A 19,298-nucleotide genomic window follows, 5' to 3' on the forward strand; every position below is an offset into this window, starting at 1 on the left:
GTTTATGGATAAAGATCTGTTCAGAAAAAGGCATCATATTAAGTAGGTTATCTGCTTAATAAAATTAAAAAATCTTTTTAATAAAAATTTTAAAATGGATTCTGGCTCTCTTGGACACAAAAGAGAGTAATCAGAAGAATATCTGGGGCTTACTGACTTAATGGTAGGTGGGGTCCCAGAACCCAGGGTGTTCTGAAAAGGACCATGTTGCAGCAACTACTCCTCAGCCCATAATGCTCTGTGCTCACTCACACCATTGTTTTCAGGCTTCAGAGCCTGGAGGGGAAGCTGATCCCAAATGGCAGAGCCTTACCCACTGGCTGTGCTTCCACCTTGCAAGGCCCCCATGATGGAAAATCCCTCAATAGTAAACAGTCACAGAGGGGAATAGATGCCAGCCAGCCTTTGAATGGCCAGATGTCCACCCCAGGCACTTCTCTCCACTCCAGAGCCACCTCTCATATTGTTCTTTACTAGGTTGCTTGGATTTGATTGATTTATCCAAAATAATTGTTAATTCAGATTCTACTAATTTAATATAATAAGAATTCATACAGGGGACAGAATAGAGTTTAATAGTGACACTGACAAAGATGAAAAGGTTTTCTAATAAATGAAGGGTATCAATAAAGTAGTTAAGCTTGCTTAACTACTTAAGAGAATTAAATGTTTTAGAATTCTGACTAATATATTGGTAGCCGAATCACATAAGCTACTGGGGCTGCAATTTGATGTTCAAGAGGTAAATGATTGTTTGTTAAATTTAGCCTCTAAATGGCAGAGCTTAAATATGTTTCTGAATTGTTTTTGAACAAATAAAGTTTAACTTAAAAAAAGAAGAAACTTGATTATTCATATTCTACACTAATTTAGGCTTTCCTTCCTACCAACAGTCCTTTTTAAGATTAGTCCCTAAGTCATTATTTTAATAAATATTACAGTAATGAAGACTAATTTTATTTGTATAAATGCTTCTCAAAATATTGTCATAGTTATTACCTTATCCAATTTCCACCACCGTAGGTATACAAGGTAGATAAGTTATTCCCATTTTACAGATGAGGAACTTGATATTCAAATAACTTACCCCAGGTCAAAGAACCAGTAAGTGTTCAACGCTCTTTCCCATATACTTCCTCTTGTCGCTGTTTTTTTTTTTTTAATTTTTTCATAGTCTACCTCTTATTTTATTACTGTTACAGAAGCAAATCCAAAATCTGAAATAATGGAGAAACTCTAAGTCTAATTATCAACAAATGTTTTACGGAGCCCGACTGTATTTGGCAAGGAAATAGACTAAGTTGCTGTAACAAAAAGACCCCAAACACAGTGGCTCAAAGAAAAGGAGAGGTTCGTTTTCTCTCCCGCATAACTGTCCAGGGTAGTGGGCAATTCAGGGTGGTTCATCCAGGAGCCCAAGTTCATTTTAACTTGCCCATCTTCTAGGGCAGAGATTCCCAAATTTTCTTGGTTCACTGCTCCTTTAGCATCTCAGTAATTTTTCATGGCACTTACAGGTAAAAAATAATACCCAGAAAATTTTTTTTATTAATTAATCAGGTCCAAATAATTTGATAATTTTGTCTTAACAACCTAGTAGCTACTTGAAAAAAAGTACATATAGATTGAAATAAGAGTGTTTTTATTTCATTTTAAAATAACCACACTTTCTTCATACTGGGGTGTGTGGGCCTGTTGGATACAGCACAACTTCTCTAACCTTGAACTCAGATTGGATACCACCATTGTCATTTCCTATTCTACACTGATTTTTGTACAGAGCATGCTGTTTATCATAGCAACCATCTGATACCCAGCTTCACAAAGACATGCTGTCATAATCTAACATTAGAACTGTGAGCTATCTTGAGCTAGTAGTTTTATTCAGTATCTGGAACAAGTTAATGAGTTTCTCTCAAAAATCTAAACCATCCTACAGTGCTCCTATGTGTTCACTGAGGCACCTCAGGGTTCCTCAGCATATAATTTGAGAACTACTGTCTTATAGTATTGTCCTTGTCCCCCTGGCTGTACAAGTCACTGTGCTATGCCTAGATATGACTTCTTCTGGAAGAGCAATGCCTTCTGACCTCCCTGGCAATCATTTCTTTAGCAATCCCCAGACTCCTATCATTACATATCACACCAAGGATAGTGCTAATGAGTTTACCAGCAATTTCCTTGCTACCTACCATTTTTCAGACAGTGGGGACCAAGCTTCTCCACCCCTGCTTGTCTTACCCCAATGAGAAGCCTAAAACAGAACTCAGCCCATTTAAAAAGTAAAGGTGATAATTTGTAGGCTCCTGCATTCCTCCAATCCTGTGACAGAGATGAGACTTTAAACTGGATTGAATCATAAGGAAAGAATGAATTTCCCCTGCTTCTATACATGCTCTATCCGAATACTGGAAACGGTACATAAATCTTAAACGGCAGAGGGTAGAGGAGGATTCATTCTAAGTAGAGCCGAATGTCTTGGAGACGTCCCATGCTCTGATCTCAACCACTGGGTGTCACAAAAACTGCTTGGCGTCGAGGAAATTAAGTGTAGTGAACACAACATGCAGCCTCCAAGCAGGGGAGTAAGAAGTCCAAATGTCTTTCTTTGTTGGACTGTGACCGAATTTGATTTCCATTTTAAACCTCTGTTCTTCTGGGTGAAAGAAATTAAATTGCAGGGAGTCTTGGGTTTCCTATGACATTATGCTGAACAATATGAAATTGCTGCTGTTTGATCATTTCTAAACAAACATGGCAACTGTATATGGTTCAAAGTATAATTCAGCTCCATCATTCCCAGGGTCGAATCTGCATTCCATGGGACTGATGTGGTGATGGAGCATGCAAGGGGCCACCTGGCCTCTAATTACTGCCCACTCTGTCATGCCCCTGAGATATCATCACTGTCCTATGCTTTTCATCACTGGTCCATGAAAATCTCTTTTCTGTCCTTGCCCCAACTCCAAGGTCTCTCCGAGCCTGCATCCCTCTCAGCAATTCCTTCACCTCCCTGGGGTACATGTGAAATGTGTGTGGTAGCAGCAGGGCACAGTCCTCTTTCTCAGAGATAATCATTAACATTCAAAGTCTCTAGTTCTCTAAGCCTCTCTTCTCTTCCCCACTCTTTGGAGTAAGAAGAATCAGCTCTTGCAACTTCATTTATTCTTCTAAATCTACTGTTTCTGGCATAAACATAAGGCCTTAATTCCTTTAGAGCTCAGGTTAAGCTCCTGCATCTCTAAAGCGTTGGTGTGAGAGACAGAAAACATTTGCTTCTACTTTTACACCTTAGCATCCCTTCTCTGAGACAGTGGATGCCTCCCCTGTAGTTTGAATGGAAGAATGCTTTTGGGATAAAAATAACTACAAAAATGAGCATCAACTCTGCTGTGTGGTGGGGTGCCTGGCCCCTCCTCATGCCTGTGTCTTATCCAAGTGTGAGAAAAGGCACTGGACAGAGACTCAGCAGACTAGGTGAATCTTGACTTCGCATTTCCCAGCCATGTAGCCCTGGGCAAGTCACTCAACCTCTCTCTGAACATCAATTTCCTCAGGCCCTCGGAGTCAGAAAATGTTTCTCCAACAGGCTCAAAGCTCATACTATGTGGTTGAAGATATTCAGACAAAGAGAGAAATCTTTCAGATTCAATGAAAATGTAACTACCTCTTGGTGCATTAGGGGTAGCAAGACTGACTGGTTTTTTAAAAGCCTAGAGATATTATATTTGGAGCAATCTGTGTATACTTTATTACCCGTCATTTACCTCCACTGGCCAATCCAAATGAAAAAGATGCAAAGTACATTTCTGACTTGAATATTCCCTATTTAGATATAACATGCAGCGAAACCCCCATTTTCCCACTGGGCTATATTCCTGTTTATTCCTGTGAACACATGGTCTCTAAAATTGGCAATGACTTTCTCTTTGTTATGTTTACCTTCCTTTCAGGGGCCAGCCCAGACTCCTGGGTGGATTCATTTCCCATTGAATTACCAGAATAGGGCAGAATCTGATAGGAAGAACTGTGTTGAGGAAAGCTCCGTTCCCAGGGCCCTTACACAAGGGGATTTGTCCTCCCATCTACGCCAGAGCCTGGGGGCTGTGGGGGAGTTAAAACGGGACATCCTGTCCCCTCCATCAGCATTCTTTCCCCCCCAAGCTGGGTATTGTCCTTTGTGCTCTCACACAATTCACACTAGGTGGAGTAGCCTGTGGCATGACTAGAAAGACCCTACTGAACAGAAATACCCACTTCTTCCCACCAATGCCAAGGGCCCGAGAACCCACCTGACTGCACCCTTCTTTGGAGTGCCTCTGCCTGTGGTCCTTTAAAAAGGGATGTTCTAGGAATGGGCTGAAACGCCAAGCGAGGTTAAACCATAGGCTTCACAAACTTCACTTTTGAAGAGACAGGAAAGCTCTGATCTATAGTGAGTGAGGAAGATTACATAAGGGGCCCTGAAGACACAGCTTTGCTGAGGACCAGCCTGAGTGTAGAGAAAGCGGGAGGTCCAGGGCAGCCACTTTTCTGTGCGTAGCTGTGTGGCACAGCCACACTGGTGCCTCAGCCATGCAGTCGCAAGCCCTCCCTCATGCCTTCCCCTATCCTGAGTGCGGAGCTATCTCTGACCCAAAGTTCCTAAGACTTTCCACTTCCTGTGTGACACTGGATAAATTGCTTAACTTGGATTTGAATCTCAATTTCTTCATCTATAAAATGACAGTTAATAAACCAACCTACCTGACAGGGTTGTTTAAAGCTTAAATGAGATAAAATGTTTTATAAGGGTTTCACAAGGGTTTTATGATTTGTAAAACACCGTGTGAATAAATATAATTTTCCTTTATAATCTTTTGGTAGAGACCTTAAATAAATTCTTTCAGTTCAACCTCTATTAATTCAGGAATCCTGGACAAAAGGTCATCGACCCTCTGCTTGAATCTTTTCTTTGATAGAAAACTCACTACCTTATTTGACAAGAAATTCGCTACCACAAAGCTTTAGGACTTGAGCTTGCTCTTAAGTCACAGCCACCTCATATAAGCTCCAGAGTAAATGAGAAGGATAAGTTTTACTCACCTAGTAATGCAGAAGGATCATCACGTAGATCCTTCAGTTGACCAGTTTACAGATATTTGTCTCAAATTCTGAAGTGACTGGCATTTGTCTTCCTTTTCGAAGCTTAAGCACATTTGTTTTCAGTATGAGAAATACATTAAAATTGGCTTAGGGGGCAGTGTTCAGAAAAATGAAAAATGAAAGGTAAATTCACAGATGTTCAAGGCAGTATATCCATCATTTGAACATGGAGTAAAATGACTTGTGTCAGGATTACTTCACTTTGACCATTTAGAGAGGTTGCCTGTGACTGATTTAAATGTGAAAGAAACCTTTGTCCATTTCCTTTTAGCCAGAATAGTTCAATGACACTTAAAAAATCAAGAGGTCTCCTAACTTAAATCTCTGCTATGAGGTGCTACTGAGGACACCAATATGTTCCCCAAAGCCAAGAACTTTGTTTAGATTTAGTTTCAGCAAAGGTAAATTGGCTTTTGCTTTTAGATTTAAGATTTGGCAAGCATATGAAATTAAGCATGACTTTGAGGAATTTTTACAGAGGAGAGCCAGGATTTTATGAGTTTAGAGCTTACAGTTTAAATCTGCAACATGCAAAGGTCAGCCTAAAGAAACACATGCCCCTGTGACCTGCAGAGAGAAATGTAAAAAGGAGAGAAGTTTGCAAAGAGGGTTTTGCAAATAGTTATGCAACAGACGTTCAAAATTCTCATGTATGCATCATATCAGTGGCCTAAAAGGAATTAGGAAAAAAGGCTTAAGAGAGAGCATGGGTAAGGAATCACCAGTCCACAGAAAAGATATCATTGACCTTGAGCCCCACAGAGGTAAATAATAATTGTGGCAAAAGTTGTTAGTCATAACCCAATAGGCATTATCTCCCTCTTTGTTACCAGAACACTAATTCTGCTCAGGAATTGAGCAGCAGATAGTTCTGGGAAGCTGAACCACACTAAAGAGTCGAGATGCAAATTTTGATTAGTGTATGTCCCAAATTATAATTCTGTTTCTCTTGTCCAAGACTGGGTTAAGATAGAGGCAGTTGACACAATTCTGACAAATGAGAAGTCTGCCTGAAGGACTTCTATGGAAGTTTTCCTCACTCTTAAAAAAGAAGAAAACAAAGAGACCTGTTTCTGGCATTTGGATGTTGCTGGGAAAGAATGTGATGCTTAAAGTTGTAGCCATTTTGTGATCATGCTGGAGCTAGCTTGAGGCAAAGGCAACATGCTAGCAGGATGGAAAAATGCTGAGTCCTGTATTATGTTCTTCTGCTAAACCAGTTGATGCTGGTACTGCCTCCTTGTCAACTTTTATTATGTGAGAAAACAAATCTTTCTTTTTTACTGAGTCACTCACTCAGAGATGAAATTGCAGAGTCAGACTTCCAGGTTCACATTCTGACTGTCATTTACCAGTTGTGTGAATTTGGACTTCTCTGTGCCTCATATTCCTGAATTGTGAAATGGAGATACTGATAGTACCTACCCTGCAGTGTTTTTTTGTTTTGTTTTGTTTGTTTGTTTGTTTTTAGAATTAAATGAATATGTGGAAAATGCTAGCACAATATCTGATATATACTAATCACTCACATTTAAAAACTTTTATCATTTAGGTCTTTTTGTGTTGAGTCTTTTAGTTTTTGCTTTTGAAAGTAGTCTATGTAAAGCAGCAAACTTTCAATTAACTGTTTTTTCCTGTCAGAAAGTTAGGAAGTCAACAACAAAAAGACAAACAATTCCTTAAAAAATGGACAAAGAACTCAAACAGACATTTCTCCAAAGAAGATATACAATAGCCCATAAACACATGAAAAGATGCTCAACATCATTAGCCATTAAGGAAATGCAAGTTAAAACCACAATAAGATACCACTTCATACCCACTAAGATGGCAAAAATAAAAAATGAAAAAAAATTACAAGTGTTTGTTGTTGAGGATGTGGAGAAACTGGAACTCGTAAATTGCCAGTGGGAATGCAAAATGGTTCAGCTGCTGTGGAAAACATTTCGGAGTCCCTCAAAAAGTTAAACAGAATTACTATATGACCATGTAATTCCACTCCTAGGTGTATATGCCCAAAAGAACTGAAAACAGTGACTCAAGCAAAAACAGGTACACGTATGTTCATGGCAGCACTATTCACGAATGTCAAAAGGTGGAAACAACCCAACTGAATGGATAAATAAATGGTGGTTGGGATATACATACAATGAAATAACATTCAGCCATAAAGAATTAGAAAACATAACGATAAAAATATCCCATTCGCAGAAGCAACAAAAATCATATAATACTTAGAACCAAATATAGCAGAAATACAAAACTTGACCTAAGGACAGAAAGACTTGAATAATGTAAGGAAACATCATGTGTCTGAAACATCATGCTCAGGGCTGTCAAGATACCAGTTATTTCCAAATCAACCTGTAAATTTAATAGTACTTAAATTTTTTAACTTGACAAGTTGATTTTTAAATTCCAGTGGAAGAATGTATTTCTGAAAGTAACTAAGATAATTTTTAAAAATTAAAGAGGATAAAGCCTACTGGACAGTAAAACATATTTCCAAACTACTGTAATTTAGGAAGTTTGTTACCAATGTAGGAATGAAAAATAGATTATTGAAGCAGAAATCAGAATTTACTATATACTAAGATTGGCAATTGCCAATAGATGGGGAAAAGATAGATTAATTCAATAGTCTGGGAACAACTGGTTAAAAACCAATATACCAAAATAAATTCCAAGTAGATTAAATGCTTAAATGAAACCATAATACAACTAGAAGAAGATATGAATAAATATTTATGTCACATTAAAGTGGCGAAGGTCTGGCTAAACATGACTCCAAGGGGGGAAATTCCAAAGAAAAAGATAGCTAGAAATATTTGATTATATAAAAATTTAAAAGAAATGTCTGTGTACAAGAAATTAAAAGGCAAATGGAAAATATTTGCAATATATATAACAAGGAATTCATCTACAAGTTATGTAAAGAGCCCTTAAATGTCAATAACAAACAGTAATAGCTCAATAGAAAAACATAAGTAGCATGTGAACAGAAAATTATTAGAACAACAAATATGAAAAAAGCTTTTCTAATAACTTTATTAGTAATTAAAAATACAAATTATAACAATGATTTCATCAAACTGGGAGAATTTTAAAAGATATAATACTCAGCAAGAATGGGGGGAAATGGACACTCATGTTCTCGAATTTGGTAGAAGCTTCCTGAAAGGCAATTTGGCATTATATATCAACATAAGATGTGCCTGTGTACTGACCCAGAAATTCTGTTTGGAGATTTACCTTAAGAAAATAACAAAGGATACAATATGGACAAAGATCTGGTAGTCGACTCAGAAATTTTTTTTTAAATGATAAGATATCCACAGAATGCAATATTATATAGCTATTGAAATAGTGCTACAGAAATATATTCACTGACATGGAAAAATGTTTTCGATATATTCAGTTAAAAATTGGTTTTAAAATGATGTGCATGCTTGTTGATACTACTTGATTAAGATATAGCAATTTAAATTTTGGTGTAAATGCTGCCCTTGAAATATAAGAGCCTAATAGGCAAAATAAAATAAAACAAAATAAAATAGTGTGCATAATGATACCATTTTGTAAAAGCCACACTATCTTTATAGCTACACAGTAAGGTATGAACCATGTTTTTCCTCTGGGCACTATTGTGCACACTATTCTTTTTTTTCCTTTGGTCCATGTGTATTTCTGATTATTCTTTAGTAATTACTTCATGTTTTAGAAATAAGAAAGTCATTATTAAATTCAGAAATATTTTCCTGAATAAAAGAAACAAAAAATAAATAATTAGGTACCTCATTTGTATATTTTGACCAATGACTATGTTATAAAACAAGAGGAAATTGAAGCGTAATCTATCAGGGGGGGAAAAAAAAAAAGGATGATTCCGGAACAGGAGACATTAAGAGAGAAATATTAATATTTCTTGGCTGTCTTAGGTTAAACAGAAGTCTTCATTGAAAATGGCAAGCCCCAACTCAAAATAGCTGACCGGAAAGGAGAGTTTATTCAAGGATACTGAAGTATTTCAAATAATCAAAGGAAAGATGGTCAAAACAAGTCATGTGTTTCTGAGTACTTACCGTGGGCCAGGCACATTGTATGCACAGTGCTCAGGCTCCAACGAGATAGGCACAGTCCTGCCTTCTTGGATAGGATAGGCTCTGCTGTAATAACAAGTTAAGCCCAGATCGCAATGGCGTAATGCAACAAAAAAGTATTTCTCTCTTGTTACATGTCCAATGGAGGTTAATGATGTGGCCTTTGCTTCCCACAGTCTCTCTGCCATCTTAGAGGGACACCATTTGGGGCACGTGGCCTCCAGGATCTCAAGGTAGAGGGAGAAATTGGAGGAGACACACTGGTTTTTAAGAGCCTCAGATGGCAGCCTATCACTTTCACTTACCTTCCCATTTGCCAGAACTCATCCATACAGCTCAATTCGGCTGCAGGGGGCACGGGGCAATGTGTGTGGCTATTTCAGAAGCACTAATTGTTACTCCCATAGACACCTAACCTAATTATAGGGATCAGAGAAAGAATAAAAAAAAGGGTTGAAACTGAGGGACTTTCTGCCTATCCCTACACTTATCAAAAAGTTCCAATACTCCAAATACCTCATTCTACAGTATTTGGTTTTATAGGCAAGGCTTAGATTTCTCATTTGAGGATAGTACATCTTTTAAAAGAGTAAATTGTTAACTGATATTTAAGCCGTGTATCAGAATTACATCTGCTCTCATTCTCTTTTTAATAATGAAGCTTGAATAATAGATAGCAAGGGCTAACTTTGAAGGGATTGGTTCCAAATTCCTTGCTAATGTGAAACAGAAAAGAACAAATATATTTTGATTTAAGAATAGTCATCATAATATGCTGATGGATAAAACCGATCTGCTTGCTCTAGATGAAGCTCCTCATACTTTCTTGTAAAAAAAAGTAGCAGGTAAGTGGTAGGTAGGGGGTAGGCCTGGGCTCCCATTCAGCATTCTGGGCAGAAGCAGGTACAATGGAGCTGTCAGCATAGTCATCCCTGCTGTGCCCAGCCAATTTGCTTGAACTTGAAACAGAAATGTTAACCTCATGGAGTGCAAGTCCATCCATCCTCTGCCTTTTTCCTCACTAGGGCTTTCAATAGCAATTGTTGGGAAAGAAAAGGTGCTTGTTTTATTCTTAATTGAACAGAGCAGCTGATCAGTGTCTGCACGACTTCTTGAACAAAGAATGTATTTGAGACTTTCTTATTGCTTGCTTACTTCATTTAAAATTTAACAAATGTCAATTGTGACACATAAACACTTTCACCCTAGGTGATAGATTACAGCAAATTTCATTTTATGCCTGGCACGAAAGCCACGCTATATTGTGTTGAAAGACCATTTTTTAAAAAGAAGAGAAAGAGATGAAAAATCATTCTGACTTAAAATCCTGTATTAATAGAAGAAACCAATTACCATAAAGGCATTGTCCTGGAAAGCTTTGTTGGCTTATGACACCACCTAATGGACATGTGGCAGATTACATGAGGGCTGTTTCCTCAAGCTGCACAGTCAGAAGGTGAGCACAAGACAGTGTGTGGCTGCGAATGCACTTTATGCAGATTACAGTGCCAGGCGATGTGTTGTATTCAAATGTTATGTCTGCTTCTAATTAGTTATGAAATCTTGGGTAAGCCCCTCAATCTCTCTGAACTCCAGGATCCTCACCTAAATGGAGGTTCTCAAAGCCTTCTTTGTGGGATTGCTGAGAGGACTAAGAGGGCATATTTGATGCAAACCAAGGCTCTCAGACTCAGGTAACTACCAGTCATGATGTAATAATATCACGAGGCTCTCCATATTTTGTTTTCCTCCTTTTGGTAAAAATGTAGGTTCAGAGGTATGTTTCTCAACAATAAGAAAAACAACAGTGTAAGCATGAAAAACAGATTCAGGAGGTGGTACCTGTTAACAGCCAGTTTCCTGTTTGCACTGGGTGGGGATTCAGCTCATAGGTCTCTAGATAGTTGTGATCTCTGCTGTTCATTTCTATAGAAATGTTAAGAAGTCAGGGATACTAGGAGCGAGCCTGCTCTCTGTGGGGTGCTGGGTCTGGGGAGTGGGCAGTGTGAATCTAGTGACAGGAATGAGAGCAGGGTCTAAAATCACCATTGTACTGGCCCTGAGGTAAGATGCACAGCCTACTTGGTAGAGGCCTAGGTAAGCTTCTCCCCTTTCCACTTTCCCTCTCTTTCTCTCCTGTTCTTCGGGACAACTCTCTCTGAAGCCACCAGGCTTCCCTGTTGACATCCCTCCAAAAGTCACTGGTGATCATGGGGAAAGTACACCAGACTGAGAGTCAGACCCTGCAGATACCGTCATTTGCGCAGTGACCTGGGTGGGCACCTCCACCACTCTGAGTCTTCATTTCCTCATTTGCAAAGTAGAGAGATAGACACATTCCTTGGCTTCTCAGGAGGGTGCCCTGGTCATGTGAGATGATGTGAGAGGCAATACTTTGTGAACTTGAAAGCGCTGGACATTGCTCGGTTATTTTAAAACTAAGCCATCTGCTTTGAGCAATTCTTAAATGCTAGAAGGACAGCATTAAAAATAGATCATCCATTCATTTAATCAACCATTCATTCAACAAATATTTATTCAGCATCTATAGGTACCTGGTGCCTCTAAGCAATGACTAAGACAAACAGATCTTCCTTTCATGGAATGCAAATTCTAGAGAAAGAGGAAGAGAATAAGAAAAGAGAGAAAGGAAAGAATGAAGGAAGGAGAGGAAGAGGTAAAAAGAGAATGAGGGAAGGAGGGAGGGAAGAAGAGGAGGAGAAAAGGAAGGAAGAAACAAAGGAGGTTGAAATTGGCCAAGATAAGAGTGTTTACACCACCAACACTGATAAATTACAAAGCAAGGCCCTTCGGCTGGCTGAGTGTTAAACATTTACCATCAACCACTAAAATCAGAGGTCAGATCCTGAGAACAGGGAGCTGCAGATGGATTCGGAGCACAGTAGAAACACAATTTGCTATCTGTTTTTCAAAGGTCATCTTCCATCATGTGGAGAATAGACTGTAACCGGGCACAGTGGCAGCAGGACTAGCCTAGAAGGCCATGACAATAATACAGGCTCAAGATGGAGGGGGCTTACAGCATTGGTTAATGGATTGGAGACACACTCCTTCTCTATGAGGAACTCACAGTCCAGTGGGAGAAACAAAATAGGTAGTAAACTAAGGATTTCACAAATAAGTATTTGGTTACACTGGTTACTAATGACATAGAATAGAGTAAGCCTTATGGGGACCTCACCTAGTCTGGAAGTGACATTTAAGCTTTATCAAGGTGAAATATGGTACAATTACAAAGTCATGGAAACATTTACAGTATTTCTTCCATAATTCTGATCTGGATAGACAAGTGCCTGATTCCCGTAGCAGGGAGAAATCAGCAGCATATGAGCCTTCACCAGCTGCATCCCTATCCTCTTTTTGTGTTTTGCCTGTTCCCGCTCAGTCTGGGTCCTTCGGGAGCTGCTAGAGTAAAGAGGGAAAGGTTGGTGACGTAAATGAAAATGGAGAAACTGAGAGAACGAGTCAGGAATAGTGGTATGATGGTGCCAAAGGAGACAAGGTTGCTAATGTAAATGATCTAAGACAGAAAATTTGTAAAGAGAAAGATTTGGAGGGCAGCAGGTGCCCTAATGAGGGGAAGCTTGAGGAAGGAGATGGGTGATGAGTTTCTTTAGGGCTGATGGTATATTTTTTTCTTTTGACTCTTCCTGTATTGACTATCTTTACCATCTGATTTTGTAGACACTCCTAATAAAAGGGCAGAATATATTTCAACATCCCTGAATTTGGGGTTTGGCCATGTGACTTGCTTTGGCCAAAAGAGATGAAGTGACAGTAGGCCAGTTCTGGGACTTACGTTTTAAAGGCTTTCCATCTTTGCCACTATCATTAGAACGTACCCTGCATGGTCCACATGTTCCAGAAGGAGATGAGTGACACATGCAGCAGAGCCAGTCCAAGTGAGTCCTTCCTAGGTTAGCCAAAATGCAGATGACCCATGGACATGTGAATAATAAATTATTGTTTTACCTGAGTTTTGGGGGGGACTGTTACACAGCAACAGCTGACAGACGTTTTTACTGTGTATCATGCAATGTAATTTCTCAATTAGCCCTTCTTCACAAGACTTAATGAGAGAATTGAATTGCTTCTAAAAGTTTTCTAGATGGTAGATCACTATTTATTTTGATAGTATCACCATGTAGAAACTGGGCAGGAGGTGGCCTTTGTTTAATCCAATTCAGAAATGTTATAAGAACAGACACCTCAAGTCACTCCTTATCATTATTCATGTAAAATATATCTGTGGAGTTTTCAGGAAAACTGACAGTAACTACAGCTCTTTTATATATATATACTTTGCTTTACTTATATCTGGGACTTTCCATTTATTCATCTCATATAACCTATTTTTTTCCTCTGGTAAGATTTTTAAAGGAAATAGAGCTATTTCTCACCTATGTGTCAATGCATACTCTAAATCACATTACATTCTCAAATTATTTTTAATATCAAAGGATTTGGGTTCCATTGCTCTCAGTGTTTTTTAAAGTAAGGTTTATTGATCGACTGTAATAAACTCATAAAAATCACTTGTGGAACTTGCTAAAAATGTAAATATTGTTTCCTCTTTCTTCTCCTCTTAACGAACAATTCTGCTAAAAAAATTAGCTGGGACAGAGCAAGGCAGGCATCTGCACCAGCAGCTGAGTGTTAATAAGGGTGAGTCAAGGAGGCAAAGTAGTCAGGGTAGGTGTCAGGGCTCAAGCAAGGCAAGGACAGTGTCCACACAGGAGTGCTGCATGGCATGGTGTCGGAGCCTGAGTAGGGTGAGCAGGATGTCCATGCCTGGGGGGTTGGGGCGGGGCTGCAACAAGGTGACAGATCCTGAGCTGGGCAAAGAGAGTGCCCATGCAGAGAAGCAGCATGACATGGGGTTTTTAAGCCCATGTGGGGCTTTGGTGTGATGGAAATACCTTGTAATTACATAAGTGGTATTTATAAAGCAAATTATTTTTTTCAAAGATTCTACAAAGGAAGACAATTTATTCAACTTTTGACATGTTCCAAACTTAACACCAGACCTGTTCTATATAAACCACTGCATTCTAAGGACAGTGAAGTGAGGTAGGCTTGAGGTTTAAGTGACAGAGGACTTAGGGTAGTGATTAAACTGAGGGTTCTGCAGCCAGACTCCTGACTTTGCAGTTAGTCTGTGACATTAGGCATGATATTTCATATTCCAAGCACCTGAGTTCTTGCGAGTAAAGATAGGGACAATATCTAACCTCAATAGGGTGTTGAGAGGGTTAAATGAGATGAGTTACCTAATGCAAATTAGCACAGAGCCTAGTATCTGGTAAATTTTAGCTCAATCGAAGTGATGTTTCTTTCCTCTATCAAATGCTAAGTTGTCTTTTTTACATTTCAGTCCTAGTTAGTAGCTTTTACAGGATGCAGTAAAAAAACACTTCTATCTTTTGTATTTAGAGACCACTGTCCTATGAGACAGTAGAAAAAGCAATGGCCCAGATAAGTGAAGTCATAGTTTATTTCTCCCAATCCCAAGGTATGTAAATTTGGGGAAATCATACCTGAAATCTAGATGTACCTATTCCTTCAAAGGATTTAAAATCAAATGAGATCACATATGTGAAGTGGCTCCGAAATTCCTAAAGGACTATATAAATATCGGAGTAGTCTGTGATGAAAAGACTAGATGACAAATCCTGCCTGCCACTTTTAGTGAGTGGGATCAAAATTGTGCTATGGAATGCTGACCCATGCAGTTATTTCCTTCACTTACTGGGTGCTCTATTCAATCAAGGCCCTCCCATAAAGAGAGAACCATTCTAGAATAAGCTGCTTGCTTCTGCCAAAGATATACAAAATACTCTATCTCAGGATACAGCATCCCACCCATTTACTAAACGATGGCCAGTGTGTACTTGTAAAGTTCTGGTCACTGAAATATAGGGGCAGAAAAAGTCTAGGTGGGCTTTTGTGAAAGGTGAATGGGTACAGTGGTGGATGGGATCAAGTGGATACATTGCCAAATTTAATCCCACAGCAACCCTATAAAGTAGATATTAAAATTGTTTTAAAGGAGGAAACAGAGGCTCAGAAAAAAGCTTATCCAAAGTCACTCAGAAAGTAGTTGAGGCTAAGATTTAAACTTCACATTCTTTTAACATCCTAGTACCTACCCTGAAGTAGGTTCTGAAGTGATCACTGGCATAAAGGCATTTAAGAATGTTCACAGTAGCATAGTTTATAATAGCAATGAACCAATAAGTAAAATTTAAACAATTAAAATTTTAAAAGAAAAAATAAAATTCAATAGTTCCTCAGCAAGAGAAATAAACCATTGAATATTCAACTGATATAACTAAATAGCAGTAAAAATAGTGTCCAGGTCAATATGGATGAGTCCCATAATGCACACCCAAAAAAACAAGTTGCAATACAAGTCCTTTTAAAGTTCAAAACCATGTAAAAATTCAAAATAGTACTGGAAGTCTTTGCTAATGCGGTTAGACAAGAAAAGGAAATAAATTATACATTGGAAAGGAAGAAATAAAACTTTGTTCAGATGACGTGATCATCTATGTAAAAAAAATCCTAAAAATTGACAAACTCCTGAAACTAGTAAGCAATTATATCAAGGTTGCAGCATACAAGGTTAATATACAAAAGTCAACTGCTTTCCTACATGCCAATAATTAAAGGGTGAAATACTGTTCAGATGTTAGACTAAGTAGCTCAAACACCAGGGACAGGATCAATTTAGTTGTTAAAGATAAAACACTCTTTATTCTAAATTACCCCTCGGTTCTCACTGGTCCAGCCATATTCTGGGAATGGGCTGGTATTATTAAAAATGTTATCAAGTGTACAAAGGCAGAGGGGACCAGCCCACTGTAAACAGCTAATTTGGCTGTTATCAGTATAGATGAATGTTAGCCCTTTCTTCTACAGTAAATTTTTTCACCAAAGATTGAGCCAGAATAGTGTCTCTATCCATTTTATTTTACATAAATAGATGTGATTAGAGCCTTAATGTACTTTTGCTAGATGTTTTACGTAGAAAAGAACTGTTTAAGGATTATAAAACCTCCAACTTTCCGAACTGCTTGAAATGTTGCTATTGCTTCAAATTTATGAAGTGCTTCATGACCCCAATATCTCAGTCATGCAAGCATTTGTTCTATAATTAAAGACCTAGTGAAACTGGTATTTGGGAATTTTATGTGGGAAAAGGCATATTCCTGGCATACAGCCTTAATGAAGGTGCACATAACATACAAAGCCTCCATGTACCTTGGGAAAATGAACTAGAGACTGAAGCGGGAAACTTTCCATTTCAGACCAGTTAAAACCATAAAATATAGCTACCATAGAGCTTAATTGCACAGTGGTAGTTTCAACTTCTGTATCAAGAGATAATTTTTTGCATTTTCTTGGTATTGGCCCATAGCTACAGCCATATTGGACAGATGTTTTTAACTCTAAATGCAATGCAGAATTACCTATCATTTCTTTGCTACGCAGCTCGAATATTCTGCATGAGCATTCAAAAATGCAGGTTTATAGTTTGAACTTCTGATGTTTATTGTTTTCTACCACCAAATGTTATGTCTACAGATGGAAAACTTGGAGTTTTGGATGATGGGTGGTGAGAAATTACTCAAAAAGATTCAGTTACACACAGAGAGACATATTACACATAATGTTGGGAAAGGCTAGATTACAGTTATCAAAATATGTACAGGAGCAATCTTCATCTAGAAGACGTGTTTCAGGAATTCCAAATGATCATACTCAACAGCTGGGCCTATTTTCAAGTCTTGGTCAATGGAAAACACTGCCGCTTTTCTCCCTCTTATGGTTCCCCACCCTCTCTATTGCCATATTTGCAAAAGCAAAGTAGCATGCTGCCTTATAGCTACTGCTTCTTATTACTCTCAAACGATGGCAATGAAAGCTGGCAAAACGATTAAGCAATATGGCAGCCCATTTTTACGAGTTTACCTTTAAAAACAACCAAGAGAATTTTAGAGAAGCGGGTAGAGGGCTTTGCAATGCTGTGGAGTATTTATTTTTGAAAGTCAATGACTTCTCCTTGCAATTTAAGGGTGCTAATCAGTATTATTTTGAATGATTACAAAGGTAACGTTCTTAGGAAAAGAAAGTACACAAAATACACTCCTTACAAGGGTGATCAACCTTTTTGGAGTCACTTAATTTTGCCGTAACGTGAAACTTTTTACAAAAAAGGGCTGTATAAAAACTTTTTTCCATCTCAAAGGCCTGGTTTTTGTGTTGAGAATTTTGTAATTATCCTCAACTGCAAATATGCTTAAAATATCAAGTAGGTTTAAACCAACTACTTTAAGATATATGTACGGTCTAATTTTTGCATATCAAAATGTTTTTATAAACTGTTGTGGCTTAGTCAGGGCTAATCAAATGTTCTGGATAATGGCTAATATATATGTAATTCTGTATACATCCACATGCAAATTTAAGAATTATTAACCTGCAAATACTTCAGATATCAAATTTTGGTGATTCAGAAGGCACTCTTTTTGTCCTGCAGACTTTATTATCAAAATCAATTTTCTGGTAATGAGTCAGTTATGAGGTATAGCAGAGGAGTATCCAACAGGAGAATTTTCTCTTATGGTCTCAGCTTATGGAATTGAGGGTACTGGAGCTAGGATTAGAAGAGGTAAATAATGATCTTTTGGACGTTATCTTCACATGAAGAAAATGCAATATGAAGAAACAAAATTCTATTATTGACAACTACAATATTCCATAATAAAGGGTCACGGAGATTAGGTCCAAAATGTGCAGTAGACAAAATGTTTGGAGTCCAAAATGAGAAACTTTGGCCTTGAGACTAAAGTCATAACTGACTCAAAAGTATTCGTTAGGAATACTTTTCTAAGTATTCCTTTAGTGCACTGTTGATGCACTGCACTAGAACTCGCTGTTAACAATTTCCAAATCAACATTAAGATTTTCTCGTGAAAATCCACCTCTTAATTTCATAAGAGAAAGCGGTAAAAATATGATATACCAGAATTTGCTTTTCTAGTTAACTCTGCCAGGTATTATCAAATTAAGTAATATTTTAATTTCAAGTGTCTAAACCTTGTCACATAATACCTACCTAACTCCCCACCATTTTAGATAATATGACATGAATAAGGTCAAAAATGCTTTTGGAAAAAAAAAGTTTATTTCTATTTATTCATTTATGCAAAGACAGTATTAGCAATAGGTAATAGGAACATACTTTAAAGTTCAAAATTAATTTTCCATTTTGAAAGGTTCAGGACTTTGTTCTCCTTTACTCTTTTAAATACTTCAGTCCAACAAAACAGCACACAAATAGTTTATTCCCTTACTTTTTTTAGTCATACTGGGATAATTAGAAGTGGCTCTTTAGAATTTAGGTATCATTTATAGTAACCTGGAGATTTAATCACAGAATGATACATGTAAGAATGTTATAACACACACAAGATAGTACAGAGAATTTTTAAAAGAACAAATTTTAAGGTACTTTCAAATTCTGAAAGTTAAAAGACTCTTCCCTTCAGATTCAGAATGAAAATTATTACGAATTATAAGACAACAATGGACAGTGATGATATGGCCCATCGTAGCTGCATTAGGTTAGGGATAAAAGGAGTCTCCATGTTCAGGGCCAATGAAAGAAAGGCAAGGAAGCCACTTTAAACTCATGTCCATGGCAGGTCAAATGATACTGATAGAAGTGTTTCCTTTAGAAAGGTATTATCCCATGGCTACCATTCCAAGGCTTAGCCTTCAAACTGCTCGTACTGCTACTTCTCATTTTTACATCACCTGTTCTAGGAGCAAATCTCCTGGAAGAATGGTGTTACAGACTGGAAAAATATGACTGTGGGTTCAGCAAAAGGGGTCTGGTGTTTTAGTTGTCTGTCACGATATACAATGTATAATGAGACTAGCTAATCTAGAAATGGATTGTTAATTCTGACTCTAATAAATTCTTGGGATACGCTTACTAAAGAACTTTTGTAGTTTACAAACACT

General features: G+C 37.9%; 1 protein-coding gene across 1 annotated transcript in view; it reads right to left on the reverse strand.

The window, feature by feature from the left end:
- Positions 1 to 18,144: 18,144 nt before the first annotated feature.
- The window catches only part of DAZL (deleted in azoospermia like), an 18,667-nt gene continuing 17,513 nt past the window's right edge, over positions 18,145 to 19,298 (reverse strand). The window contains exon 13 of the mRNA XM_011354849.1: positions 18,145 to 18,204. Coding sequence (XP_011353151.1) covers positions 18,145 to 18,204 — 60 coding nt within the window. The remainder of the gene's footprint in view (positions 18,205 to 19,298) is intronic.

The sequence above is a fragment of the Pteropus vampyrus genome, unplaced genomic scaffold, assembly GCF_000151845.1.
Source record: "Pteropus vampyrus isolate Shadow unplaced genomic scaffold, Pvam_2.0 Scaffold1, whole genome shotgun sequence".
Taxonomy (NCBI): Eukaryota; Metazoa; Chordata; class Mammalia; order Chiroptera; family Pteropodidae; genus Pteropus; species Pteropus vampyrus.